At 29.5% G+C, this 22220-nt stretch overlaps 1 protein-coding gene and 1 long non-coding RNA gene across 4 annotated transcripts in view; one reads left to right on the forward strand and one right to left on the reverse strand.

Moving 5' to 3' along the window:
• Positions 1–1636, reverse strand: part of LOC128290076 (uncharacterized) — a 31105-nt gene extending 29469 nt beyond the window's left edge. The window contains exon 1 of the long non-coding RNA XR_008279716.1: positions 1547–1636. This is a non-coding gene — a long non-coding RNA (uncharacterized LOC128290076). The remainder of the gene's footprint in view (positions 1–1546) is intronic.
• Positions 1637–2968: 1332 nt separating this feature from the next.
• Positions 2969–5737, forward strand: LOC108475539 (cyclin-D2-1-like). 3 transcript variants are annotated; one of them, XM_053025519.1, is made up of 5 exons: positions 2969–3033; positions 3284–4296; positions 4389–4475; positions 4592–5101; positions 5304–5737. In XM_053025519.1, the coding sequence occupies exons 2-5, from the start codon at positions 3952–3954 to the stop codon at positions 5547–5549; spliced, it is 1188 nt and encodes a 395-aa protein (XP_052881479.1). In that variant the 5' UTR covers positions 2969–3033; positions 3284–3951; the 3' UTR covers positions 5550–5737. The 3 variants fall into 3 exon arrangements, with proteins under 3 accessions (XP_052881479.1, XP_017633003.2, XP_052881478.1); XM_017777514.2 differs by having other exon boundaries at positions 3012–4296; positions 4592–4904; positions 4983–5101; XM_053025518.1 differs by having other exon boundaries at positions 3012–4296.
• The last annotated feature ends 16483 nt before the right edge of the window (positions 5738–22220 follow it).

A 22220-nucleotide genomic window follows, 5' to 3' on the forward strand; every position in this document is an offset into this window, starting at 1 on the left:
ATAACATGTTTGTGACATGTTTCCACTCATAGCATGGCGGCCACTAGCTCAAATATTGGGCAATTTGACATGCAAACCCACCATTTCTATAACATGCATTAATAGGCCACTTTACATTTGCCTAGCACATTTCTAAATTTTCTCACATAAGTCCTATTTACTAAAATTCACTTACAATTAACAAAATTCAAACATGAAATTTTCACACATGCATAAGTACATATAATGAGCATCAACTAGGACAGTTAATTATTTTTTTATGACTCGGTTTAGTGGTCCCGAAACCACTTTCCGACTTGGGTCACTTTAGGGCTGTCACAGTTTACCTCGAAATTTCGAATTCATAATCTTACTTGAATCACCAGCGTTAAGCCTGCTAGGTTTAAAACCCGAATCCGGTCACCAGCATAGAACCCGCGAAACTTTAAGCTCGAATATAATACCAGCACTAAGCCTGCGGGATTTGACCCTTATATAATACCAAAGACTAAGCTCATGGATAAAACCGGATATAATACCAAAGACGAAGCTCATGAGATTTAACCCGGATATACATCAAATATCATGCATATTTAATCTCACATATACTCAAATTCACCCAAAAACACATAAAAAGGGCAATTTGCACATTAGCCCCTAATATTTCACATTTTCACAAATTAGTCCCTATTTCCAAATAGCACAAAATACACAAAATCTTATCTAACCCGTGTTAGACCGAATTTACCTTAGGCCCTAGTAGCCCATTTATCCAATTTATTTCACACTCGGAACAAATTCTCCAAAGTTCAATTCAATCAGTAACATATATATATTTATTTACAACTTGATTCAGCACATATAATGCACATACATTAATACATCCAAACATGAAATATTAGCAACCATTACTGAATGGTCAAGTTATTCCACACGGATTATTAGACAAAAATATACAAGTACATACAAGCATTACCAAATGACCGAATCTCCATTGTATTTAAAAATAATCCATGCACCACTCATTTAACTATTAATAGTCATCTACTAAGTACCAATGCTGAATAGAAATATGTCAAGTTCACATGCTAAGAATCATGCTAAAATGTCATTTTCAAAACCAAATTGTTTTTCATCTATTCGGCTAGCAAATTATATAAAAAAATATTTTATACCAATTTCATAACCAAATAGTCATATTAACTAAACACCTTAAACTTAACTTAATAATTAACAAATCAACTATAATTCATGAATATTCTTGTCTTCGTAAATGCACCAATAAATCCAATTATACAAGCAATGATTTATTCATCACTTAGCTTATCCAATTAAGCCACAACCGAAAACAAATTCATCAACCAAATCATTATTTAACCAAAACATAAAAAAATCTATTAATACATATTTATTTTTCATCATCAAACACAAAAATCATCAAACTTTCAACAATGACAAAACACAAAATCAACATAAATTCCGAAAATTGAAGCATAGATTTACTAGCATTCGAAGTTACGATCTCAAAAAAATAAAAATTATCAAAAACCGAGTCAAAATCACTTACTAATTAAAGCTTGAAGTTGCCGAACCCTAATGGCTTCCATGAACCTTTTTCTTTTCTCATTTTCGGTTGAAAGAACCATCAAAGATGATAATTTAACTTTTATTTTATTAATATATTAACATATATTCATAAATTACTCAAATAACCTTATTTCAAATTCAATATTTCAATAATGCAAAACCAACATTTCCACTAACTAATTTATGGTCCATTTATCACATAAGGACCCTAACTTTTAAGCTCCATAGCTTTTAGACACTTTTAACTTATAGCATGCTACTTTTACATTTAACGCAATTAAGTCCTTTTATAAAATTGAGCTCACAAACGATAAAATTTTCACACGAAAATTTCACACATATTAACTCACATACTGTAAACACCAAGAATAATACTAAAATATTTTTTTGACTCGAATTTGTGGTCCCGAAACCACTGTTCCGATTAAGGTCTAAATTGGGTTGTTACAACTCTCCCCCCTTAGGGATTTTCGTCCCTAAATATCTTACTAGAAAGTAGATTAAGGATTTGCTTCCACACAGTATATTTCAAATTCACACATAGCTTTGAATTTCTTATCTCTTTAATCTCACGAGTAAGATTATGATCTGTCTTCCGCTATACATCATACCAACCTGAATCTGCTTATAACTGTATTAAATTACTTTCATTCTCTGCTTAATTTCTCTGATGATATTCATCTTGGTTTAGTTTTTAGGGTTTTTCTGTGATTTTTTTTTCTAATTGTTGTGGTTCGATTAATAAAGTATGATTGAGATGTAAAATTGTGGAGTTTAGAGGATTCAATTTTGAATTTTTTTTTTTTTTTTAGTTTAGAGTGGCTTTTACTGTGTAAGATAGAGCATTTTTTGTTTGATGAAGCTGGGTTTTGTTGATTAGTTGAATAATGAAGCAATATTGTGGAATTTCACTAAATTATTGTTTTTTTTCTTGGATTGCTATGTGACTGAATTTCAGATTGGGTTTAGATGTCACTGGCAGCTGAAATCAAAGTTAGTTTCATTAGTTAAATAATGTTTGTCCTTCTAGATCTTATTTGGGTGAGATAGATATTTAGTGATATGATATATAGAATATTTTCAGCTGGAGCAGCCAGTTAAATAGTGGCAGCAGTTTAATTAATTTGCTGAAATTGAGCTGGGGCTAACTTTGCGAACTACGATTCTATCAGATAAAACAAGGTAAATTATTTAATATATATAATTTTTCATGATGAGGTGATGTGTGCACCCTCATGAATCAAGGTGAGATAAGTTAATGAAGCCAGCCCCGTATTTTTACCATCATTTATTTTCTTTTCCATATTTGTTTAATTAGTTCTAATTTGATAATGTAAGGTTTTTAAAAAATTTTCCACCACTTACACTCTGATTTGTGTGTGTGCACATATCTATGATAAATGATACATGATGTGGCTGTTTTGCTACTTGCACTTCATAAAAGATCTATGGCACAGGCTGTTGAAGGTGATGAATGCCATTTTAGTTCCATGGCCAGTGATATTTCTTTATAACTACTGGGGATTACTTTACGACTTAATTTTAACCTACTGCTTCTAGTTGTACTTTTACATGTGCATTATGCATAAAAAAGCATAAATTTTGAAGTAGTAGTATTAAGGAGAATGCTGTTGTTAAGCTAGTTCTACTTACTGCATTTGTGATTATCTTTAAAGCTGGATTCTCTTTTTGTGTTTACCGTTGCTTGAATGTGCAGGAAGAAAAAGAGAAAAGATTGGAGGAAATTTTCGAGGCTGACATTGACAATACATTTGAAGACAAACATATACCAAAGGAAGAACTTCCAGAGGAGGGAGCTGTTGCATTAGCAGGGAAGAGAACTTTGGAAACCCTGACAACCACTGATTCAATTATTGATGCACTAGATGTGGCGGAAGTGGAGTTGAAACGAAGAGCTGAACATGAGGTATTTTTCACTTACCTTGTTCATTTGTTCTAAATTGATATGTTTATGGCTTGAACTAGATTGTTAAGTTTGGGAAAGAAGTGGTATCTATCTTTGAATGTCAAATTTGTACTTTGACCCTCATTAATAATTTTCTCTTCCCGAGAAAAGAAAAAGAAATTTGTTGCAATTTATATGTTTACTATGTTGTATTTATCTTACATAGAAACAAGAACAGTTCAACTTATTTTTTTATTCACATTTATGGTCTTTTTATACTTTTTGTTAGAAAAAACGATAGGATTTTGAGTAGTAGGAAGATATAAAAAACTAAGAACCAAAACTCTCCATAAAAACCACAAAAGGCTGCTAAATGAGCGGACGAAATACCACCACCACTACCGACTTTCTCCTCCACTCCATCGCCACCCTCATCGATATCGCCACTGCAACCGTCAAAGCTTCTATCCCTCCAGTAAATGCCGTTGCGGCCGTCCATCAGCCGCATCTTTATCATCACCATCATCCAAATGTCCCTCTCTCACTCTCACTCAACTCCCTTGAACAGTTCCTCTGTCTCCGCTGCTAGTAGCGGCAGCACCGGTTTGTCTTGCGGTGAGGACGCTGGTGAAGTGGTAACCTGGGAACCCGAACCGTTTTCCGGCCACCATGACAAGTATTATCCCAATCCCGATGAGAATGCCATTTCAAGACTCATCGACTCGGAATCCCATCATATGCCTTTACCCGATTATCTCCGCCGTTGCCAGGACCGTTACGTCGACGTTATATCCCGTCAAGACTCCATTAATTGGATGCTAAAGGTCCACCATTTTTCTCATTTATATACACAAAACATATAGTAGGAACAAATTTAAATTTATTGATTGTTCATATGAACATGAGGCAAATGCAGGTGCATGCACACTATCATTTCAGTCCAGTAACGGCGTTCCTCTCCGTCAACTACTTCGATCGTTACCTCTCTTCTTACTCACTTCCGGTAAAAGAAAAAAAGAAACTCCGTTTCCTCTATATTTCAAAACTCTGCAACTTAAAAATTTCCTTCCAAGTTTCTTTACTTTTTTTTTTAATTTTTTTTTCAATTTGGTCCCATAGCAAGCAAATGGGTGGCCGTTTCAGCTTCTATCAGTGGCGTGCTTATCATTGGCAGCGAAAATGGAAGAACCCCAAGTGCCATTGTTACTGGACCTTCAAGTATTCGAACCCAGATTCGTTTTCGAACCTAAAACCATCCAAAGAATGGAGCTTCGTGTAATGGCTGCTCTTAATTGGAGATTATGTTCAGTAACTCCCTTTGATTATCTCCATTACTTCATCTCTAAGCTCCCTTCTTGCTCGACCCGATTACCCGATTCGTTTTCTTCTATTGTCGCTGCTTCTTCGGATCTCATTCTCAACACCACCCGTGGTAATACTTCTAATCTTTACAAAAGAAAAAGCAGATTCTTATTGAAATTCGTTAAACTTTTGTTTTTGGTATTTACAGTACTGGATTTCCTCCGATTTGCGCCGTCGACGATGGCAGCCGCCGCCTTGCTTTGTGCTACCGGAGACAGTTTGGAATGTCCGGCTTGTGACGTTTTTTTTCACGAGAGTGTAAACAGAGTATGTTGTTGAAGTTTATTTGTAAATTTTGCGTTTCTTGAAAGGTCATTTTGCAAATATCTTTTTTTCCTTTTTTCTTTGCGAGAATTTCGAAGATTAAAGAAGCATAGAAAGCTGTGTTAAAATTTATAAAATCTGGCGGTGATTTTTCTTTCTCTTTTTTTTTTTTTTTTTTCATTTTTCTCCTTTTTCTTTGGGATAGGAAATGGTGAGAAGCTGTCACCAACTAATGGATGAATACCTCGTCGACACGTGTCCATCTACTCGATTCAAGGAGTTAAGAGTCGAGCAGCCGTCAACCGCGCCACCAAGCCCAGTCGGCGTGCTCGACGCGGCCGCTTGCAGCAGTTGTGACACGCGCTCCGAAATTCCCGGCTCTAGCAGCAGCCAAGAAGAGCCGCCACCCAAGCGGTTACGGTCCTCTGATCCGGATGTACAGCAAACGTAAATAACCCCCCCCCCTCTCCCCCTTTCCCTCCATCTTAATGAAATTCGGGACCCACTTTCTTTTTGGTCTTTTTTTTCATGTTATTTATAATTTATATGATGAACGGTGGGGATATGATGGTAGAAAAGACGAGGGAATTTTGTTATTTATAATAATTAATGAATATTGTTAAGGGCCTTTTAGTCAAAGCTGCCGAAGCTAGTTCTTATGATGTTTCAATTATTCTTGGCGCATAACTCAATTATGAGTTGCATGAAGATCGAAAAACTTATAAATCGTAAAGATTGATTGGACCAATTATTTCGAATATAGACCAAATTGCCCTTTTTCTTTTTCTTTTATTCCTTTTATGACACCAATGGATCGTTAAAAGTAAAAGGAAAAAGGTTTTCCGTGCATTTTGTACCTCATTTTAATGGACAACCAAATTTATCCTTTTTACAATATCTATGAATTAAAAAAATGTGAAACGGTGCCGTTTCCTTCTGGGTAAATCGTTTTTCTCCACGTGTCCGACAAAAATTTACGGACACTGGGGTCGTTGGATGTGGCGAGTGCCTGTTTCAATGCTGTTGGACTGTCGACCAGTTTATTTCTACTCTGTACATATATTTGGACATCATGATTCCGTAATGAAACAAGATCAATACGGGGTTATTATTAATTCCCCTAACCAATTTTTCTGTATGGTCTATAAAAAAAAATTATGTGTGGTCGCCATGGATTCAATATTCTTAGAGCTAATTACACCAAACATCTTAAATTATAACACGATCCTAAATTAGCTCTTAAATTTTAAATCATTCTAATTTCATCTTTACATCGAGCTTACATCAATTATGTTCTTTGTTGTTAAAATCATTAATGTACCTATTAATGACATGTTAGATTTGAAAATTTTAAGAAAAATACGAATATTGTAAAATAGATGTTTTAAAAATATTAATTTTGGGGTTTTAAAATTTTTCACAAAATTATAGAAGCTTCATTGTTCATTTTTTTAGTTTCATTTTATTTTTGTTTTTTTTTTAAAGTTATGTAACATCATTTTATTTTTAAAACGTTTCATTTTAAATTTAATTATGTAAAATTTGATTTATCATTTAACGGTTAAATTAGTAATTTTAACAATGAAACGAGATAATTAATATAATATCGATAATTTAAGGATGTAATTAGAAATTTCTAAAATTTGATGACTAATTTAAAATGAAGTAATAGTTTGGAATTTTGGTGCAATTATCCTTATTCTAATAGTTAATATTTGATGCACCTTCATTAAAAATATTATTATTGAATTATTATTTTAATTTTATTTTTTAAAAAACGTGAACCATGATATCAGACATGATGTGGGCGTAAGCCACGTAAGATTTCATGCCAACTGCTAAAGGGAAAGAGAGAGGGGATGGAGGATTTGGAGGGAAAGCATCAGAGTAGAGTTGGGGGAAGGTGAAATCAATCAGAGCCATCCAGGTGTTGAAAAGGATGACAGGTGTTCTCTGAGGTGAGGGCAAAGATTTGATTTGATTTGATAAAGGAAAGTGGGCCCACTTAGGGACCTTTTGCTTACGAAGCGGACGCACTATTACTGTGCTACAAAGGCGCACTATTACTGTGCTACAAAGGGACTTATAAAATACAAATTTCAATTTAATATGCCCACCCCTTTAGCACTTTAAACCACTAGCGTCTATTGTCACATTCTTTGCATTTTGATTTTATGTATTTAATATTTAATAAATTTTTAAATATTATATTTTTATTATAGTAATTAACGAAAAATAATATTTCTTGTCTGAATTATTGAATATAACTAAAATATATCAATTTATCAATTCAAAAATTATAATAAAAGAATTTTCAAATTATAAGTAAAGCATTTCTAACATATCCAACATACAATATAGTTTTACTTTATGTAATTAATGTAAAGTAGCATTATTCAAAATAATAACTAATTAATATAATTAACTCAAATTAAAACTCTATTCAAATAATAACTCTATTTTAAAATTAGAACAACATATTTAGTGATAATCGTAAATTAAATTATAATTTTTTAACTATAAATTATAATTATTTTTAAATGTATAATTATCATAACTTCTATTTTACTTCAGAATTTTTTTAATTTCAAAATGTGAATTTAATAATATGATGGAAAATAACTGGTATTCTCGTTGATTCAAAATTTTTCTAAACTCGTACTTATATATATATAGATTATAGATGTATTCAGTTATTCAACAATAATAATTTAAGAAGCTTTTTTTTTTCCTTTTTCTTTTCTTTTTATTTAAGCATAATGATAAATTTAGTTCTTAACGTTTACACTTTCATCAAATTGATACTGTTTTAGTTAAATTTGACCGTTGACCATTTAAAAGGAGTCGAATTTGACAACCAATCTTTCAAAAAAAAGTAGAATTATTGTTTTTTAACAAAAATACTAACTAAAACGTTAAGTTTTTAAATATGACAACCCGCATGACACTACATGTGTACTTCATTCTTCTTCTGTTTGTTTTTGAATTTTTATCAATTTTGAAATTTTGAATTCTCGAAAAATTTTATAAATTTTAAATTTATTTATTGGCGTAACATACAAGACAAATAGTGTCATGTTGGCATGAAATACATGTGAATTGTTACGATAATTATCACGACAACATTGTTAAAAATCAATGTTTTAGTCAACATTTCTATTTAAAAAAACTATCCGACTTTATTTGAAAAGTCAGTGGCCAAATTTAGCTAAAAAAGAGCCAAATTGACAATTACATCAACTTTGAGGACTAAATTGAGTGTGTATAGGTATTATTAATGGATGCATGTCCGTTCATGTTTTTCTTTAATTTTCCATGGAAAGTGTTCTTAAAGAAATATTGTACTTCCAATTTGATATAAAATTCCTGGGTGTGTTTCAACATTATATAACAACAATGGGAAAAATATTAAATTTATGTATGAATTTTGGTCTAATGTGTAATTTGATATATAAATTTTAATTTGATGCAATTATACACATGAAACCTAAATTATAGTTCATATGTATACATGAAATTTTAATGTTGATTTTGATTCATCTGTACACATTTAAATAAATGAATACATACATTTTGAGTCAACGAGAATACCCTTTTATTTTCCATCATATTATTAAATTTGATTAAAATTGAAATTTTATGTATAAAATTAAACAAAATCAAAGTTCATATATGACATTGCACATTTGATCAAACTTCACGTATAATTTTAATATTTATCCTTAAAATAATTATAAAACATATATGCTCAAATACACTTGAGCTTATATTTTCTAATTATTATAATAGCAACTTAACCATAAGTGGTAATTTTTTAATTCTTTAAATTTACTTGGTTAATAAAGTCTAATTATACCTACATAAGACTTTCAATTCTCAAATCGCATAAGATCGGGATAAATATCAATTTTATATATGAATTTTGGTTTAATGTTTAATTTGATATATAAAACTTGAATTGTAGTTTATATATATACATGAAACTTTGATTTGATTCAATTATACACGTTTAAAGAAATAAATACATACATTTATATACATATCGATTAATATAATAAATCAGTATATGCAATATATCGATATAAAATGGTGCTAATTTGATAATATTGTTAGTGATTTTTAAAAATTAAATCAAATCAAAATTCATAATATTACTCATTAAATCAAAATTTATATATAGTTTTAATATTTATCCGATAAAAATTAAAACAAATGATTAAGATACTTCAATTACACTTGGTTACATAAAACTTACTAACTAATAATTGAAGTGATTATTTAAATATGCTATAAATTTGTAATTATTTGATAATTTTTCAAAGACACTTAAAACTTGTATTGACATAAAATTATGTATGTCATCTCTGGTCGAGTGTTCACCGCTCTAAATGTGGTATGAATTTGAATCATGCTAGTTGTGTTGCTATTAGGATTTTATTTAAATTCAAATCTAAATTTATAAATTTATTTAGGCTAAATTATTATTTTGGGCTTAAATTTCATAATAATTTTATATTAGGATTTTATTTTTTTAATTAATTCATGAATCTGGCAATTGTTTCTATATTAGGGCTTAAACTAGATAATTAACGACATATCGGAGTTTAAACTTAACAATTGTTTTCACATGGAGCTTGAACTTAAGGATTTTTAAGGACATATCAAGGACTAACCTGGACAGGAAAAAGTTTAGGCCCCCATGAAAGAACATGGAAGTTTATGGACTAACTTGAACAAAAAAAATTCAAATGTGAGAATAGTTGTCAAGTTTAAGGATTAATTTAAATAAAAAAAAAAGTTCATACCCCAACGTAAGAGTAGTTATCAAGTTTCAAAACTAACATGGAAAAAAATTCAAGAACCATGTTTAAGCTCTGTTTAGTTTTTGAAATTATCTTCTATTTTCATTTTTAAAAATAATATTCGTTTTCTATCTTTTTTTAAATCGAGAAACACATTTAATAAATAAAAATAAAAATTATTTTTCGTAATGAAAATAAAAAACATGTTTGATAACTATTTTTTAAAATAAATAAATAAAAATTGACATTAATATTGACTCAAACCAGTGTACCAAATTTAATATTAAAAAAAAAGAGAGAAATTTTTGTGTCTAAACGAGTTTGAACAATGGACAATTAACGTAGAGTTAAAAGTCATTGTTTTATCATTTTTACTTTTACAAAATATTTTTAGCGAAAATAAATTTTATTATTTTTAATTTTCACATGTTTTTATATTCTTTTTCAAAACCCATTTTAAAATTTTTAAACTAAACACATTTTTTAATATATTTTATTTTCCAAAAAATGAAAAGAACCCTAAGCCTTAGCATTTGGAATGGAAACATCATAGGAAACATGTCTTCTTATTTTCTCCGCTGGGGTACAATTAGCCGCCCAACCCTTTCTACCATTGTTGTTTCCATCCAAGTAAATATAAATATTATAATAATAATAATAATAATAATAATAATACATTTTTTTCATTTTTTTTGTGGCTGGGATTTCCTATAAAAAGAAATATGGAGAAGTTGGGTCCCATTTCCAGGCTGTAAGCAAAAAGGTGGAGGTAGGACCCATCCTCTTCACCAAATTTCCTGCTATGCAGGAACATCAAATAATTAATTATGAACTCCGTAAAAAAGTCTCTTCAGTTTATCTCTATTTCGATATCAAATAAATTGATGAGAATTTAAAATAATTTAATCTTTTAATTTTAAAAGTGAGTAAATAAGGATAATTAATCATAAAATTAATATTTTTTGTCAAATTTGATTAGTATCATAACAAATTTAACTAACAATGTTTTGTAAATGTGTGAATGTTGAGGCTAAATTTGTTCAATTTTTAGAATAAATATCAAATTAGTAAAATATGTAAATATCAAGGGCTAAATTTGTTATTATACCTATCAAACTTATGCACAATTGACGAAAGACATTAATATCGTGATGAATTGTCCTTAATTACTAACTTTCAAAACTGACAAATATTAAAAACTAATTAGGGTTTGAACTTAATATTTTTTTAATATTGGGGTTTAAATTTTTTTGTTCAAATTAGTCCCTAAACTTTGTAATAGTCTTCATATATTATTAGGGTTTGAACTAAACAATTATTTTTACGTTAGGGTCTGCACTTTCTTTCTTTTGTCCAAGTGAACTCTTTAACACGATCATTGCTCCCACACTAGAGTTTAAATTTTAGGGCTTTCAAAGAAATTATAGGGATAAACTTGGACAAAAAAAAATTAAAGCCCTAATGTGGGAACAAATGTTAAGTTCAGGGACTTACTTGGACTAAAAACAGTTCAGGCCCCAATGTGGAAACAATTGCTAAGTTCAAAGACTAACTTGGACAAAAAATAAGTTCAAGCCCCAGTGTAGGAGTAGTTGCCAAATTTAGATCCCAAATAGTGATTTAAGTCTAGTACTTGGCAGAGGTGAAGCTAAGAATTTTTTTGAGATGAATTTAAGTTATAATTCTTTATAAGAGTTGAAATACAATTTTATCGTTATATTAACTAATATCTTATCATTTTTGAGATCAAAATATAATTTTACCTTTATTAATTTATAATTTTATATGTTTTAAAAAATAAAAAAAAAATTCTAATTTAAGATGCTAAGGCCCTGCGTACCCCTCCACAATAATATAACAAATTGAAAACCGAAATAAATTCAGATGTAAATCAAAATCAAATTGAATAAAACTTACACACACAATTATTTGAAAGAAAATCAACCCATGATATGTTTTTAATGATGAAATCTGGACCTAAATGCTATTATAAATATATAAGGTTAAAAGTATAAACAGAAGAGAGGTCTAGAGAGGGCATTGATGTACATGTGAAACCCGGGCTGAGGCAGTGAATGGGCCCCAATAGGCCCACAAATGGGGCCACATACCTACCCTTTGCAGTGATGGTAGTAAAAGCTCACACAGAGGGAAAAGAAAGGAGGGGTCTGAGCCATCAGGACAAAACATGTAAAATGGATCCTTTAGAAAGGGTTTGTGTGAATCAAAGCAGCCAATGCATGAGACAAAGCAGCATTAACAACCCCAGATCAACAGCACAGCACCCACCACCACCCACTGTTATGTCAATTGCCACTGTTCTTAGGCCCTCTGCACTGCAATTCCCTCCCATTGGCTTTTCTTTGTCCTTTGGGGTAACCCACATTGCCTCACCCCCGCCCCCCAACACTTCATTGTGTTGTTCTGGTTTTCAGTTTTTTTCCCTCTTTTTTTTTTAATCTTAAAATTATACTTAAATTTTGATTTTTTGAGAAAATATGATAAATAAATTTTGATTCCGTATAATTGTATTGCTGATGTTTTGATTATAGTTCAGATTTCATAAATAACTAATATTATCGTTACATACAATGATATCATTTTGTTTACCATATACACAAAAAGTTATATCTACACCAACAACATAAAAGATTTGTTTGGACCACCATCCCTAATTTGTAAGGTAAAAAAAACAATTATATCAATTAGAATCATTCATAATCTCTCTCAAATCCTTAAATAGGAGGATAAACACCCTTTAACATATTCAAACTCGATCCTTCTACACTGATAACAATACTAATACAAATTGAGCTAAACCCAAGCAGAATCAAATTAAAATTTTATTCATAATTACACTAAATCAGAATCTCAACTCTTAATTTAATGATACCGAGTGAACACCCTTAAAAACAAATCTCGTGAGTTTAAATCACAAGACTTCTTTATTTATGATGTGTAAGTTGACAACAATTCACTCTGTCAAATACGTACAAATCAATTATAAATGTACCAGAAAGATACGCTTAATCAAAGTTAAAGTATAGCAGCATAGGTAAGTCAAACATCATATTTATATAAAATTTATTTTTGTTGTGGGTTGTGCCATCCTGACTACCCAATTGGCTATTCCTATTTCTAATCTTAGCAGAGTCTAGTTTTTTTCTTCATGTGTATCTTCTGGTGTGCATTGCTTTGTTCATTTTGGGTAAGTTATTTTTGGGGGCATATTGCAATAAAATAATATTGTCCTTTTGTAGTTGGTTGATTTCTATCATTTCTTTTTTGTTTGTCATGTCTGGGGATCCCAGTATTATTGTTTCTTTGCTAAAAGATCAATGACACAACAAGGTCAAACACAAATTTGAAAGCTTAAATAATATTTATTAAGGTTTAATTAATTTGGGGTTAGAGGGTCTTTTATGAATTAAAACTAGCAAATCTATGATTACAGTTCACCATTCCTTGTGTAGTTGTGGTCCAAAATTCAACTCAATGTGCACTGAACCCATCTGCTTTTTTGCATTGGTAAGGGAGAAATGAAACAAAAACAAAAACCCAAGAAGATCACTTACTAGGAGAAATAAAAACATTGGATCCCTTAATAATTAGATAATGTCTTTTTTTTTTAAATGGTAATTGTTATACACCAACTATCATCAATAAGAAAGCTAGGTAAGATCTGAGTCGCTTACCCACGATCCGGTCAAACCCTATCAAATGAATATGCGTAAGGCGTACAACGAGGGAATAGTCAAGGGAGTTCATGATATCAGCTCGCACGGGTTGAGAGGAATTTGCAGCCCCAACTCACATATACCCAAGGAGTTCGCACGTAGGGGACTGAACGGTACACATGTTCAACATGCTCGAGACCTGCTCAGAATGTCAATCCTATGAATTATGGGGCCATGTCCATGAACAGTGATAATATCTAATTACTCAACAGTAATTAGTTAGGTGTTAAGTGAAATGATCTGATTGAGATTTTGAGATTAGAGTATTCAAATTCGAGTTTTAATTGTGAAATTATGTGTAAGTAAGTTAATTTGAGTTGAATTAATTATACAAATAAGTGTTTGTAATTATTTATTCTGATGACAATTGTTGATATAATTGGAAGTCGTATTTTCAAAAAACCAAAAAAAAAAAAACTTTGACTGTCTAGGTAAAAGATCTTTAGCTAAACCAGAGGCGGAATAAAAGGCCTTCAAATAGACTCTTTTTCAAAAATTTGGAACTTTTTATTCAACTTTTAAAAATTTTTAATTAGATCCCTTCAAAATTTTTATCAATTCTCATTAAGCTTTTAAAATCTTGAAAGTTTTAATTAAATCTATCAAAATTTTTAAACATTCTCATTAAATCCTTCAAATTTTTTTGAAAATTTTAGTTAAACCTCCCCAAGTCTTAATGCTAAGATCCACTACTTAGTTCAACCCGTAAAACCTTGGTTGAAACGACAAGGTTAAGATTTTAAGTGTCCAGGTTTGAGTGCCACTTACATAAATCATATGCGGGTGAGTTAATTATATAATTAAGTGTTTGTAAAGATTGATGCTGATAATAACCTGAAAAAACCAACTTCGTTATAATAAATGTCAATAATGGCGGTAAAACGATTGCAAAGCAATAAGAAAATGAAAAATAAGAATATATAAATTTTACGTGGAAAAACCATGGGCAGAAGAGGAAAAATTCACTAATGTTGAAAAAGAATAATACAAGAGGAGTTTCGAGTACATCTATTTAAGAGTTGAAAAACTTTGTTCTAATCAAAGTCAAATAGAAGAAAAATAGTTCTATATGGATTCAATTTCGCCCCTCGACCCTTCGCCTTTACAGATCCCCTTATTTTGTCACTGTATGTAGTTCTTCAATAAGTGATAAGATTCGAGTCGCACAATCGCTAATAGACTTAAAGAAAACAACAATCAAGAGGATGGACTTGGAATTTCAATGGTGGTTTGGAAAGGGAAAAAAAGGGGGTATGAAAATGGATTAATGAAGAATCAATTAATGGCATCAAATTGTGGGGTAATTTTTAGGTTTAAATATGGTCATCAAATTAAATGCATCATCATTTCGTGAAAGCAGGCATACAATTTATATAGTATTGGAGTGGTACAAGATAGTGAGAATCATATTGCAATAAACAATAAAATAAGTAAATTAGAAGATGCATGATTGATGAAAAACTGTAGGGTAAGATTGAGCCATGCAAGAGATGATGATGATAACATTGCATGGCTCTAGAGATTAAAAAGAACAGTGATATTATTTTTGTTAGGGTAAAAGTGGAGACCCCATTTATGAAAGCAGCAGCTTCCTAAGTGTTTATGAAGTTTTTAATGTGGGTTGTCTGATCACTTTCATAGCTCAATAATCACTTTACAAATGAAAGTCCCCCCAAGACAAGGGACAACAGTACAAGTCAAATTTCACCCATCTCAATTTTATTTTTTCTAGAACTATGTAAGTGAAAGGATAATATTGAAAAAAGTCAATTGAATTTTAGTTTGATTTGTATGAATATTATTATCAATGTAAGAGGGTGTGGGTTCGAATATGCTAATAATAATTAAAAAAAATTCTCCTATTTATAGGTTGAGGAGAGGATACGGGTAGTTCTTAAATCAGTTTGGTTGGTTTTTTTACATAATCAATTTAATTGATCAATCCCTAATAATAATTTATATAAATTGATTAAATTGAGCTAAAAAAACAAGTTAAACAAAATCCTTTTTCCATTTTTATTTTTATGATTTTAAATATTTGTATAATCAAATTAGAATAATAGGTCAAAACGAGAATCAATGATTTGATCGGTCTGGCTATCAATTCAATTACCAAAAAAAAAAAACAAACAAACAATGGTTATAATTAACTTAATCAAACGGACTTAACATCGATTGTTTAAGTTGGTTAACCGATTTTTAAAGTATATGTATTATAATTATGTTTGGTTGAGTTAAAATAATTTGATTTGGTTAATTTAATTTTCATATGATATATATATTTGATATCGAATTAATATGTTTTAGTATCTTGGAATCTCGTCCTCCTACATCGATAATAATATCGATGAAATTACGAAATTCATTAATCAATAATTAACTGAAATCTTAAAAAGAAAAAATAGAGTTGATGTATTAATTAATAAAATGATATATATATTTATATATTGGACAAGAAAAGAAAAGAAAAGAAATAATAATGAATATGGAAAAAAAGAAGACATATAATTAATAATTAGGTTTTGATGTAACACAAAACTGTAGCTTAAGACTTGGTATCAGGGTTAGTGAACATATTATTTATTTTCATAAAATAAAATTAAAAAAAGAGATATTGAGTTGAATGATGGTATAATTACAAACAAGTAAATTTGAGGAAAGTTCTGATCATAAATATATATGTTTTACATGATGTCTATAATTATTTATAGTCTCTCTCTAATCTATAAATAAGAAGATAATACGCTTTAATGCATTTGAACCCACGTCCTCCTGTATTGACAATAATGCCATACTAATCGAGCTAAGACTCAATTGACAAAAAAATTAGTAAAAATTAAAATCAAGAAAAATTACATATATGGATAATATATATTTTTTTATATATGTGAATATGGATTTTCTGCTTTAATTGTGCTTATCATCAACCCCAATTTGCAATGCAAAAACCAACCATGCAGATATAAATAACTGTGAGGTTAAAACTATAAAAGTTAAAAAAAAAAAACTAGTGGTAGAATGTTATGAGATAATTTAAAATTTGAAAAGCTGTTTTTTTTTTTGTTTTCTAAAATTGATAAATGCTTAATTTGATATTACAAATCCTATTGCACGAAAATATAGAATATAAATGTGTGTTTAAAAATAATATAAATAATGAAATGTGCAAAATTAAAATTAAAATTAAAAATATATAAAAATATCAAAATAAAGTTTTGGCTGAATGGTAAATTAAAAGTTATATTAATGCAATCAGTTTAAGTTTAAATCCCAACATATACACATTTTTTTAGATAAAAAAATTAAAGTACTATAGAAAAATATAACTTATTTTAATTACGAAAGTGATTTGGCTGAGGTTGACACCAACTCAATAAAATATGTAAATAATAGTAAGTATAGATATACAATTTATGGAAGCAATAAAGTGTAAATACTTAAAATTAAAATGTATAAAAATATAAAAATAAAATTTTAATTAAGTGGTAAATTAAATGTTTTATTAATGTAATTGATTTGAGTTTAAATCTTACCATATACATATTTTTATATAAATTACGGAAGAGCATTTTCGTAATTTAACTACTAAACTCTAAATACTTAAATAATAGTATAGATTTTGTATCTTCTTTTTCGATAAAATACCATGAAGGTCCTTGTACTAAAAATAAAATTACATTTTATCTTTTCTACTAAAACAATAAATAAATTAATCATTGTCTGTTAAATCAAACAATAAATATAAAAATTAATCATTGGACGTTAAAACTTCCTTGGTCAATATACCAAACAATTATCTTTAAAATTATATATCCCAAAACTTGAATAAAATTCAAATATATAAGAATCAAGTGAAGGAGGGCTCAAAAGTTTGGGTCCAAAAGAGCAGCTTATAAAATTCAATTATTTAACAAAATATAATTTTAATTGATATAGAATGAGTTTATTTTCATTAATTAAAAATTATCTAGACTTAATTATAAAAATTAAAAATATTAATATAATTATTTTTTAAATATTAAATAAATAATGAGTTTAAACATGGGAACTAAATTTAAAAAAAAAAAAAACTTTCTCAAATTTGGTCAATGAACAAATTTAATTATACAATGTCATATGATGGTAGTTTAATCAACATGTCAAGTTGACAAATTTTGACACAAATGCCAACAATGTTAACGATTGAACTGAGATTATTTTTAGTTTTTTATTATTTTGGTCACTTCAATTCTTTTTGTTAGTTTAGTCACTGCCATTAAAGAAATTGATCAAACTAATCATTCAACCGTTAAATCCATCTCTTTCTCTTCCACCGTTAAATTATTTTTAAAAAAAATTTTCCTTTAATTTTTTCAATCTCCTCTCCTTCTCTTCGTCATCTCACTTCTAACTTAGAAACCCAAACCATCGCCTCCCTAAAGATTTCGTTGATATTTCTATTGAACGATCGCCAGTGAGCTCAAAAGTAGAAAGACATCTCAAAACCAAGTCATATCCACAACGGGGTTAGAAGATCGAAGCACGAAAATTCTAAACCTTTGGGAGTGACCTCACAATTTTTAAGTTTTTTTATTTTTATTTTTTAATTTTAGAAATCTAAACCCTATAAATCTAAAGAGAAGGCTTTAAGCTTCACTTTGGTGGTTTTGGATCGACAGTCTGATATCTAATGCATTCTGAACTAACTAAAAATCTGACTAAGCCAAGTGCACCTATCAATTAATAGTATAGCTACGGTGAGCACAGATATAACTCCCACGAAGACTAAAAATAGTAGTAATTATTGTCTTTCTATTATTTAACCAAATAATTGGAGTGATTTATTAAAACTAAAATTAACTGATTTAATTAACTAACGAACATGACAAATAACAAAACAGAAAAATAACCGATAAATAACGAAGAAGCAAAATAATACCCAGAAAAGAATTCATCTAGACTTCATCTATCATTATCAATCTAAATTATGCAATTTCTTTACTTAGTATCTTGATCAGTAAATTATGCTAATATCTTTTTCGAGATTAAGAGCAACTGACTCTAAGTTGATTAATTGAATTTTTTTTCTAATTTAAACCCCTATTATCACATTAACTCATGTTATAGATTCCCCTATTAGATTTGACTCTAATCCGGTAGATTTATGTCGTCCTATTTCTAGTATTGCATGTATAGGTGCTCATGGGCCAAGTTGGGCCCAACAAAAATTTTAGATCCGTTTGTTAGGTCCGAACCAAAAAATAGGCCTAAAATTTTACCCAAGCCCAGCCCGGATAAAAATGTTAAAACTTAGGTCGGGCTCGTATTAATTTTTTATATTATTTTTTATATAATTTTTTAAAAATTATATAATACATCAAAAATACTAAAAATATTAAAATAAATATTTCCCAACAAATTAAAAATAAATTTAAAAAATATATATACTTAAATAACACTAAGATAGGTGCAACTTAACAAGCAAACGCCTCTAAAATAGTAACAAAATTAACAATAAAATAATAGCTATACAATAACAACAAAATAGTAGCAACATATTAGTGAAATGGTAGCAAAATAGTGAAAAAACAATAAGAAAATAGAAAAAAAAAGTACAAATAGCAACAACAAAAAAACTACAGTTTTTTTTATATATTCGAGTCGGGCCAAAAAAGTCTTACTCGAAGCCCAATCCGTTTTCTAAACGGGCCTTTTTTTTTGCCCAAACCTATTTTTCGGACCTATATTTTTACCCACCTTCTCATTTTTCGGGCAGGCCTTCGGGCTGGGCCAGGTGACCCGACCCATGAGCATGTCTAATTGCATACAACTCCACTCAATTATGCAAGATTTACTCTTAAACAGGGTCTATTCTTCATTTGATTAAGCACATCAAACATGGATCAATAGTTTAAAAATATTAAACAAAAAAATTAAGCACACATAATTGAGAGCAAGAAATTAAGTATTTATTGCATAATATAAAAATCAAACGACAAAATCCATCATAGGGTTCGTCTCCCTAGGTATTTACAAAATTAGTTCATACATGAAAATAAAAACATCCAAGATACAATATAACCAAAAGAAATAAAGAAACTCATGATAATCTCCTAAAAAATCAACTGAGAGTCTTCAATCTTGACGGAAATATGCTTCAGAATCAGCTTTAATGGTGTTTTTCGAGTTATTTTCTTGAATATTTTATGACGACTCCCTCCTATCTTCTTATTTTTGTCATATATACATCTTAGAATATCCAAAAAAACTTAAAAATCGCGATTTTCTACAGTTCATGGTACAAATCCATGAAATCGACACGGGCTACCACATGGTCGTGTGGTAGCCCGTGTGGGTCACACGGCAGTGTGTGCAAGATGTGTGGAATGGGTCAGTCCGTGTGGCTCTTATAGCTTTTTCTGATTTTATGATTTTTGCTCATTTTTCGCTCCTTTTGCTTTAAAGTGCTCTATTAGGCATAAAAACATGAATTTAAAGGATTATGAACATACTATTCACAATTAACATCAAATAATCACCCAAAAACACATTAAGAATGAGATTAATACATATTGCTTTTAGCATTTATCAATATTGAAGAAAACGTTAGATGATCACAACAACGATGGTGAAAAGCGATGGTTGTGGGTCAAGAGAAGAAATGAGAAGGAAAACAAGGAAAATAAAGAGAAATTATAAGACAATACTCAAAGGTGGTGGTACAATGGAGGAAGCGACTGAATCTTTAAAGAAAGCGGCATCAAATAAAAAAAAGAAATAAATAAGAGCATTTCATTAAATTTAACGATAGAGTGATAATTTTGGCCAATTTCTTTAATGATAGTAACCAAATTAATAAAATTCTTTTCGAGTAACCAAAATAGAAACAACTTTATTTTAGAGTGACTAATAAGTTATATGTGGTGTTATAGTATTTAGGTTGATATGAACCCTTAACTTAGGTTTTCACCTACAAGAGGAAATAGTTTTCACATTTAAGGGTTAGTATGAACCTCTGCCGTGGGTTTACTAACTTTGGGAAGGTATGAATGTAACGCCCCTAACCCGAATCAGTCACTGGAATAGAGTTACGGAGCATTACCGGAGTTACCGATTTATTTATCAAATATTTCATTAATCCGATGTCTTTTCTTTTATACGTTCAAGTCTCGTATTCAAGTCATCCGGATCTTTATAAAGAAATTTGATCGTCGTTTTCATTTATTTCATGTTATAATACATTCAACTAATGCTCTAAACAAAATTATCATTTTACCCCTAAACTTTTAATTAATGACGATTTCATCCTTAGGTTAAAATAAAATAAAATTATTGCAATTTAATCCTTATTTCTAGCCATTATTCTCACACAAATTGATAACAACCTATGAATTCTATAAAATGTCAAAATTTTCCATAATTTCAAACTTTTCAATTTAATCCTTAAAACATGTTTTTCCCTGATCTTGAGCTAAATTAATAATTTCATTCAATTTTGTAATTTAAATAATAAAATAATCCATTTCATGCAAATTGGTCATTTCTAACATTTTTTTTATAAAATTGCCCATAAAATTTTACTTTTATTCAATTTAGTCCATGAGCCTAAAACATACAAATTAGCCATTCTAGCTGAATATTCATACATATTTTACTCCTCCTCCTCTCCATTCCACATCTTTAATTTATATAACATGCAACAAGTAACATTATCAATAATTTCACTATTTACTTATGTATATTCAAAACTGTCCATTTGCATCATAGTCACTAAATTATTTATATCTTAAGCTACAGAACTCGAAATTAAGATCCGCTAATTTTCCCTGAAACTAGACTTACTTTATTATTACCATAAAATTTTCAGAATTTTTGGTTTAGCCAATAAGTACAGTTTATTCTTTAAAGTTGCCCTTGTTCTGCTGTCTGACAGTTCCGACCCTTCTTCACTAAGAATTAATTATCTCATCGTAAGAGATTCGGATGATGTTCCTACTTATTTCTATTGAAAATAGACTCTTTAAGGATTTTAAACATATAAATTTAATCCCTTAATTATTTTTATCCAATTTTTGATGATTTTCCAAAGTCAGAACAGGGGAACCCGAAATCATTCTGATATTGTCTTACAAAACTTATTATATCTCATGATTTACAATTCCATTGCTTACACCGTTTCTTCTATAATAAACTAGACTCAATAAGATTTAATTTCATATTTTATTCATCCTATAATTAGATTTCTACAATTTTTGGAGATTTTTCAAAGTTAGACTATTGCTGCTGTCCAAAACTGTTTTAGTGCAAAATGTTGATTTTCATTTTGCCCCAAATTTCTGATTCATACAATTCAGTCCTTACTTAATTAACCCTCAATTAAACTAATTTTCTCAATTAATACTTTTCCTAGACATTATAAGTTATTTCATAACTATTGAAATTTAGAATTTCCACATAAAACTCTAACTTCAAACTCTTTTACAATTTAGGTCCCAAACATTCACTTTCTATTCAATTCTTTCAATAAAATCAGTATATAAACAATTTAAAGCTCTAATTCTATGTCAAATCATCATATACTTCCAGCACATATTCATAGAAACT

This window comes from Gossypium arboreum, chromosome 3, assembly GCF_025698485.1.
Source record: "Gossypium arboreum isolate Shixiya-1 chromosome 3, ASM2569848v2, whole genome shotgun sequence".
Taxonomy (NCBI): domain Eukaryota; kingdom Viridiplantae; phylum Streptophyta; class Magnoliopsida; order Malvales; family Malvaceae; genus Gossypium; species Gossypium arboreum.

What these genes read in the sequence shown, in the direction of transcription:
- LOC108475539 (XM_053025519.1), top strand. Translation starts at nt 3,952, where the DNA reads ATGCCGTTGCGGCCGTCCATCAGCCGCATCTTTATCATCACCATCATC. An exon ending in CCATTAATTGGATGCTAAAG is followed by an intron (nt 4,297 to 4,388) that starts GTCCACCATTTT and finishes AGGCAAATGCAG; the next exon opens with GTGCATGCACACTATCATTT. An exon ending in TCTCTTCTTACTCACTTCCG is followed by an intron (nt 4,476 to 4,591) that starts GTAAAAGAAAAA and finishes TTGGTCCCATAG; the next exon opens with CAAGCAAATGGGTGGCCGTT.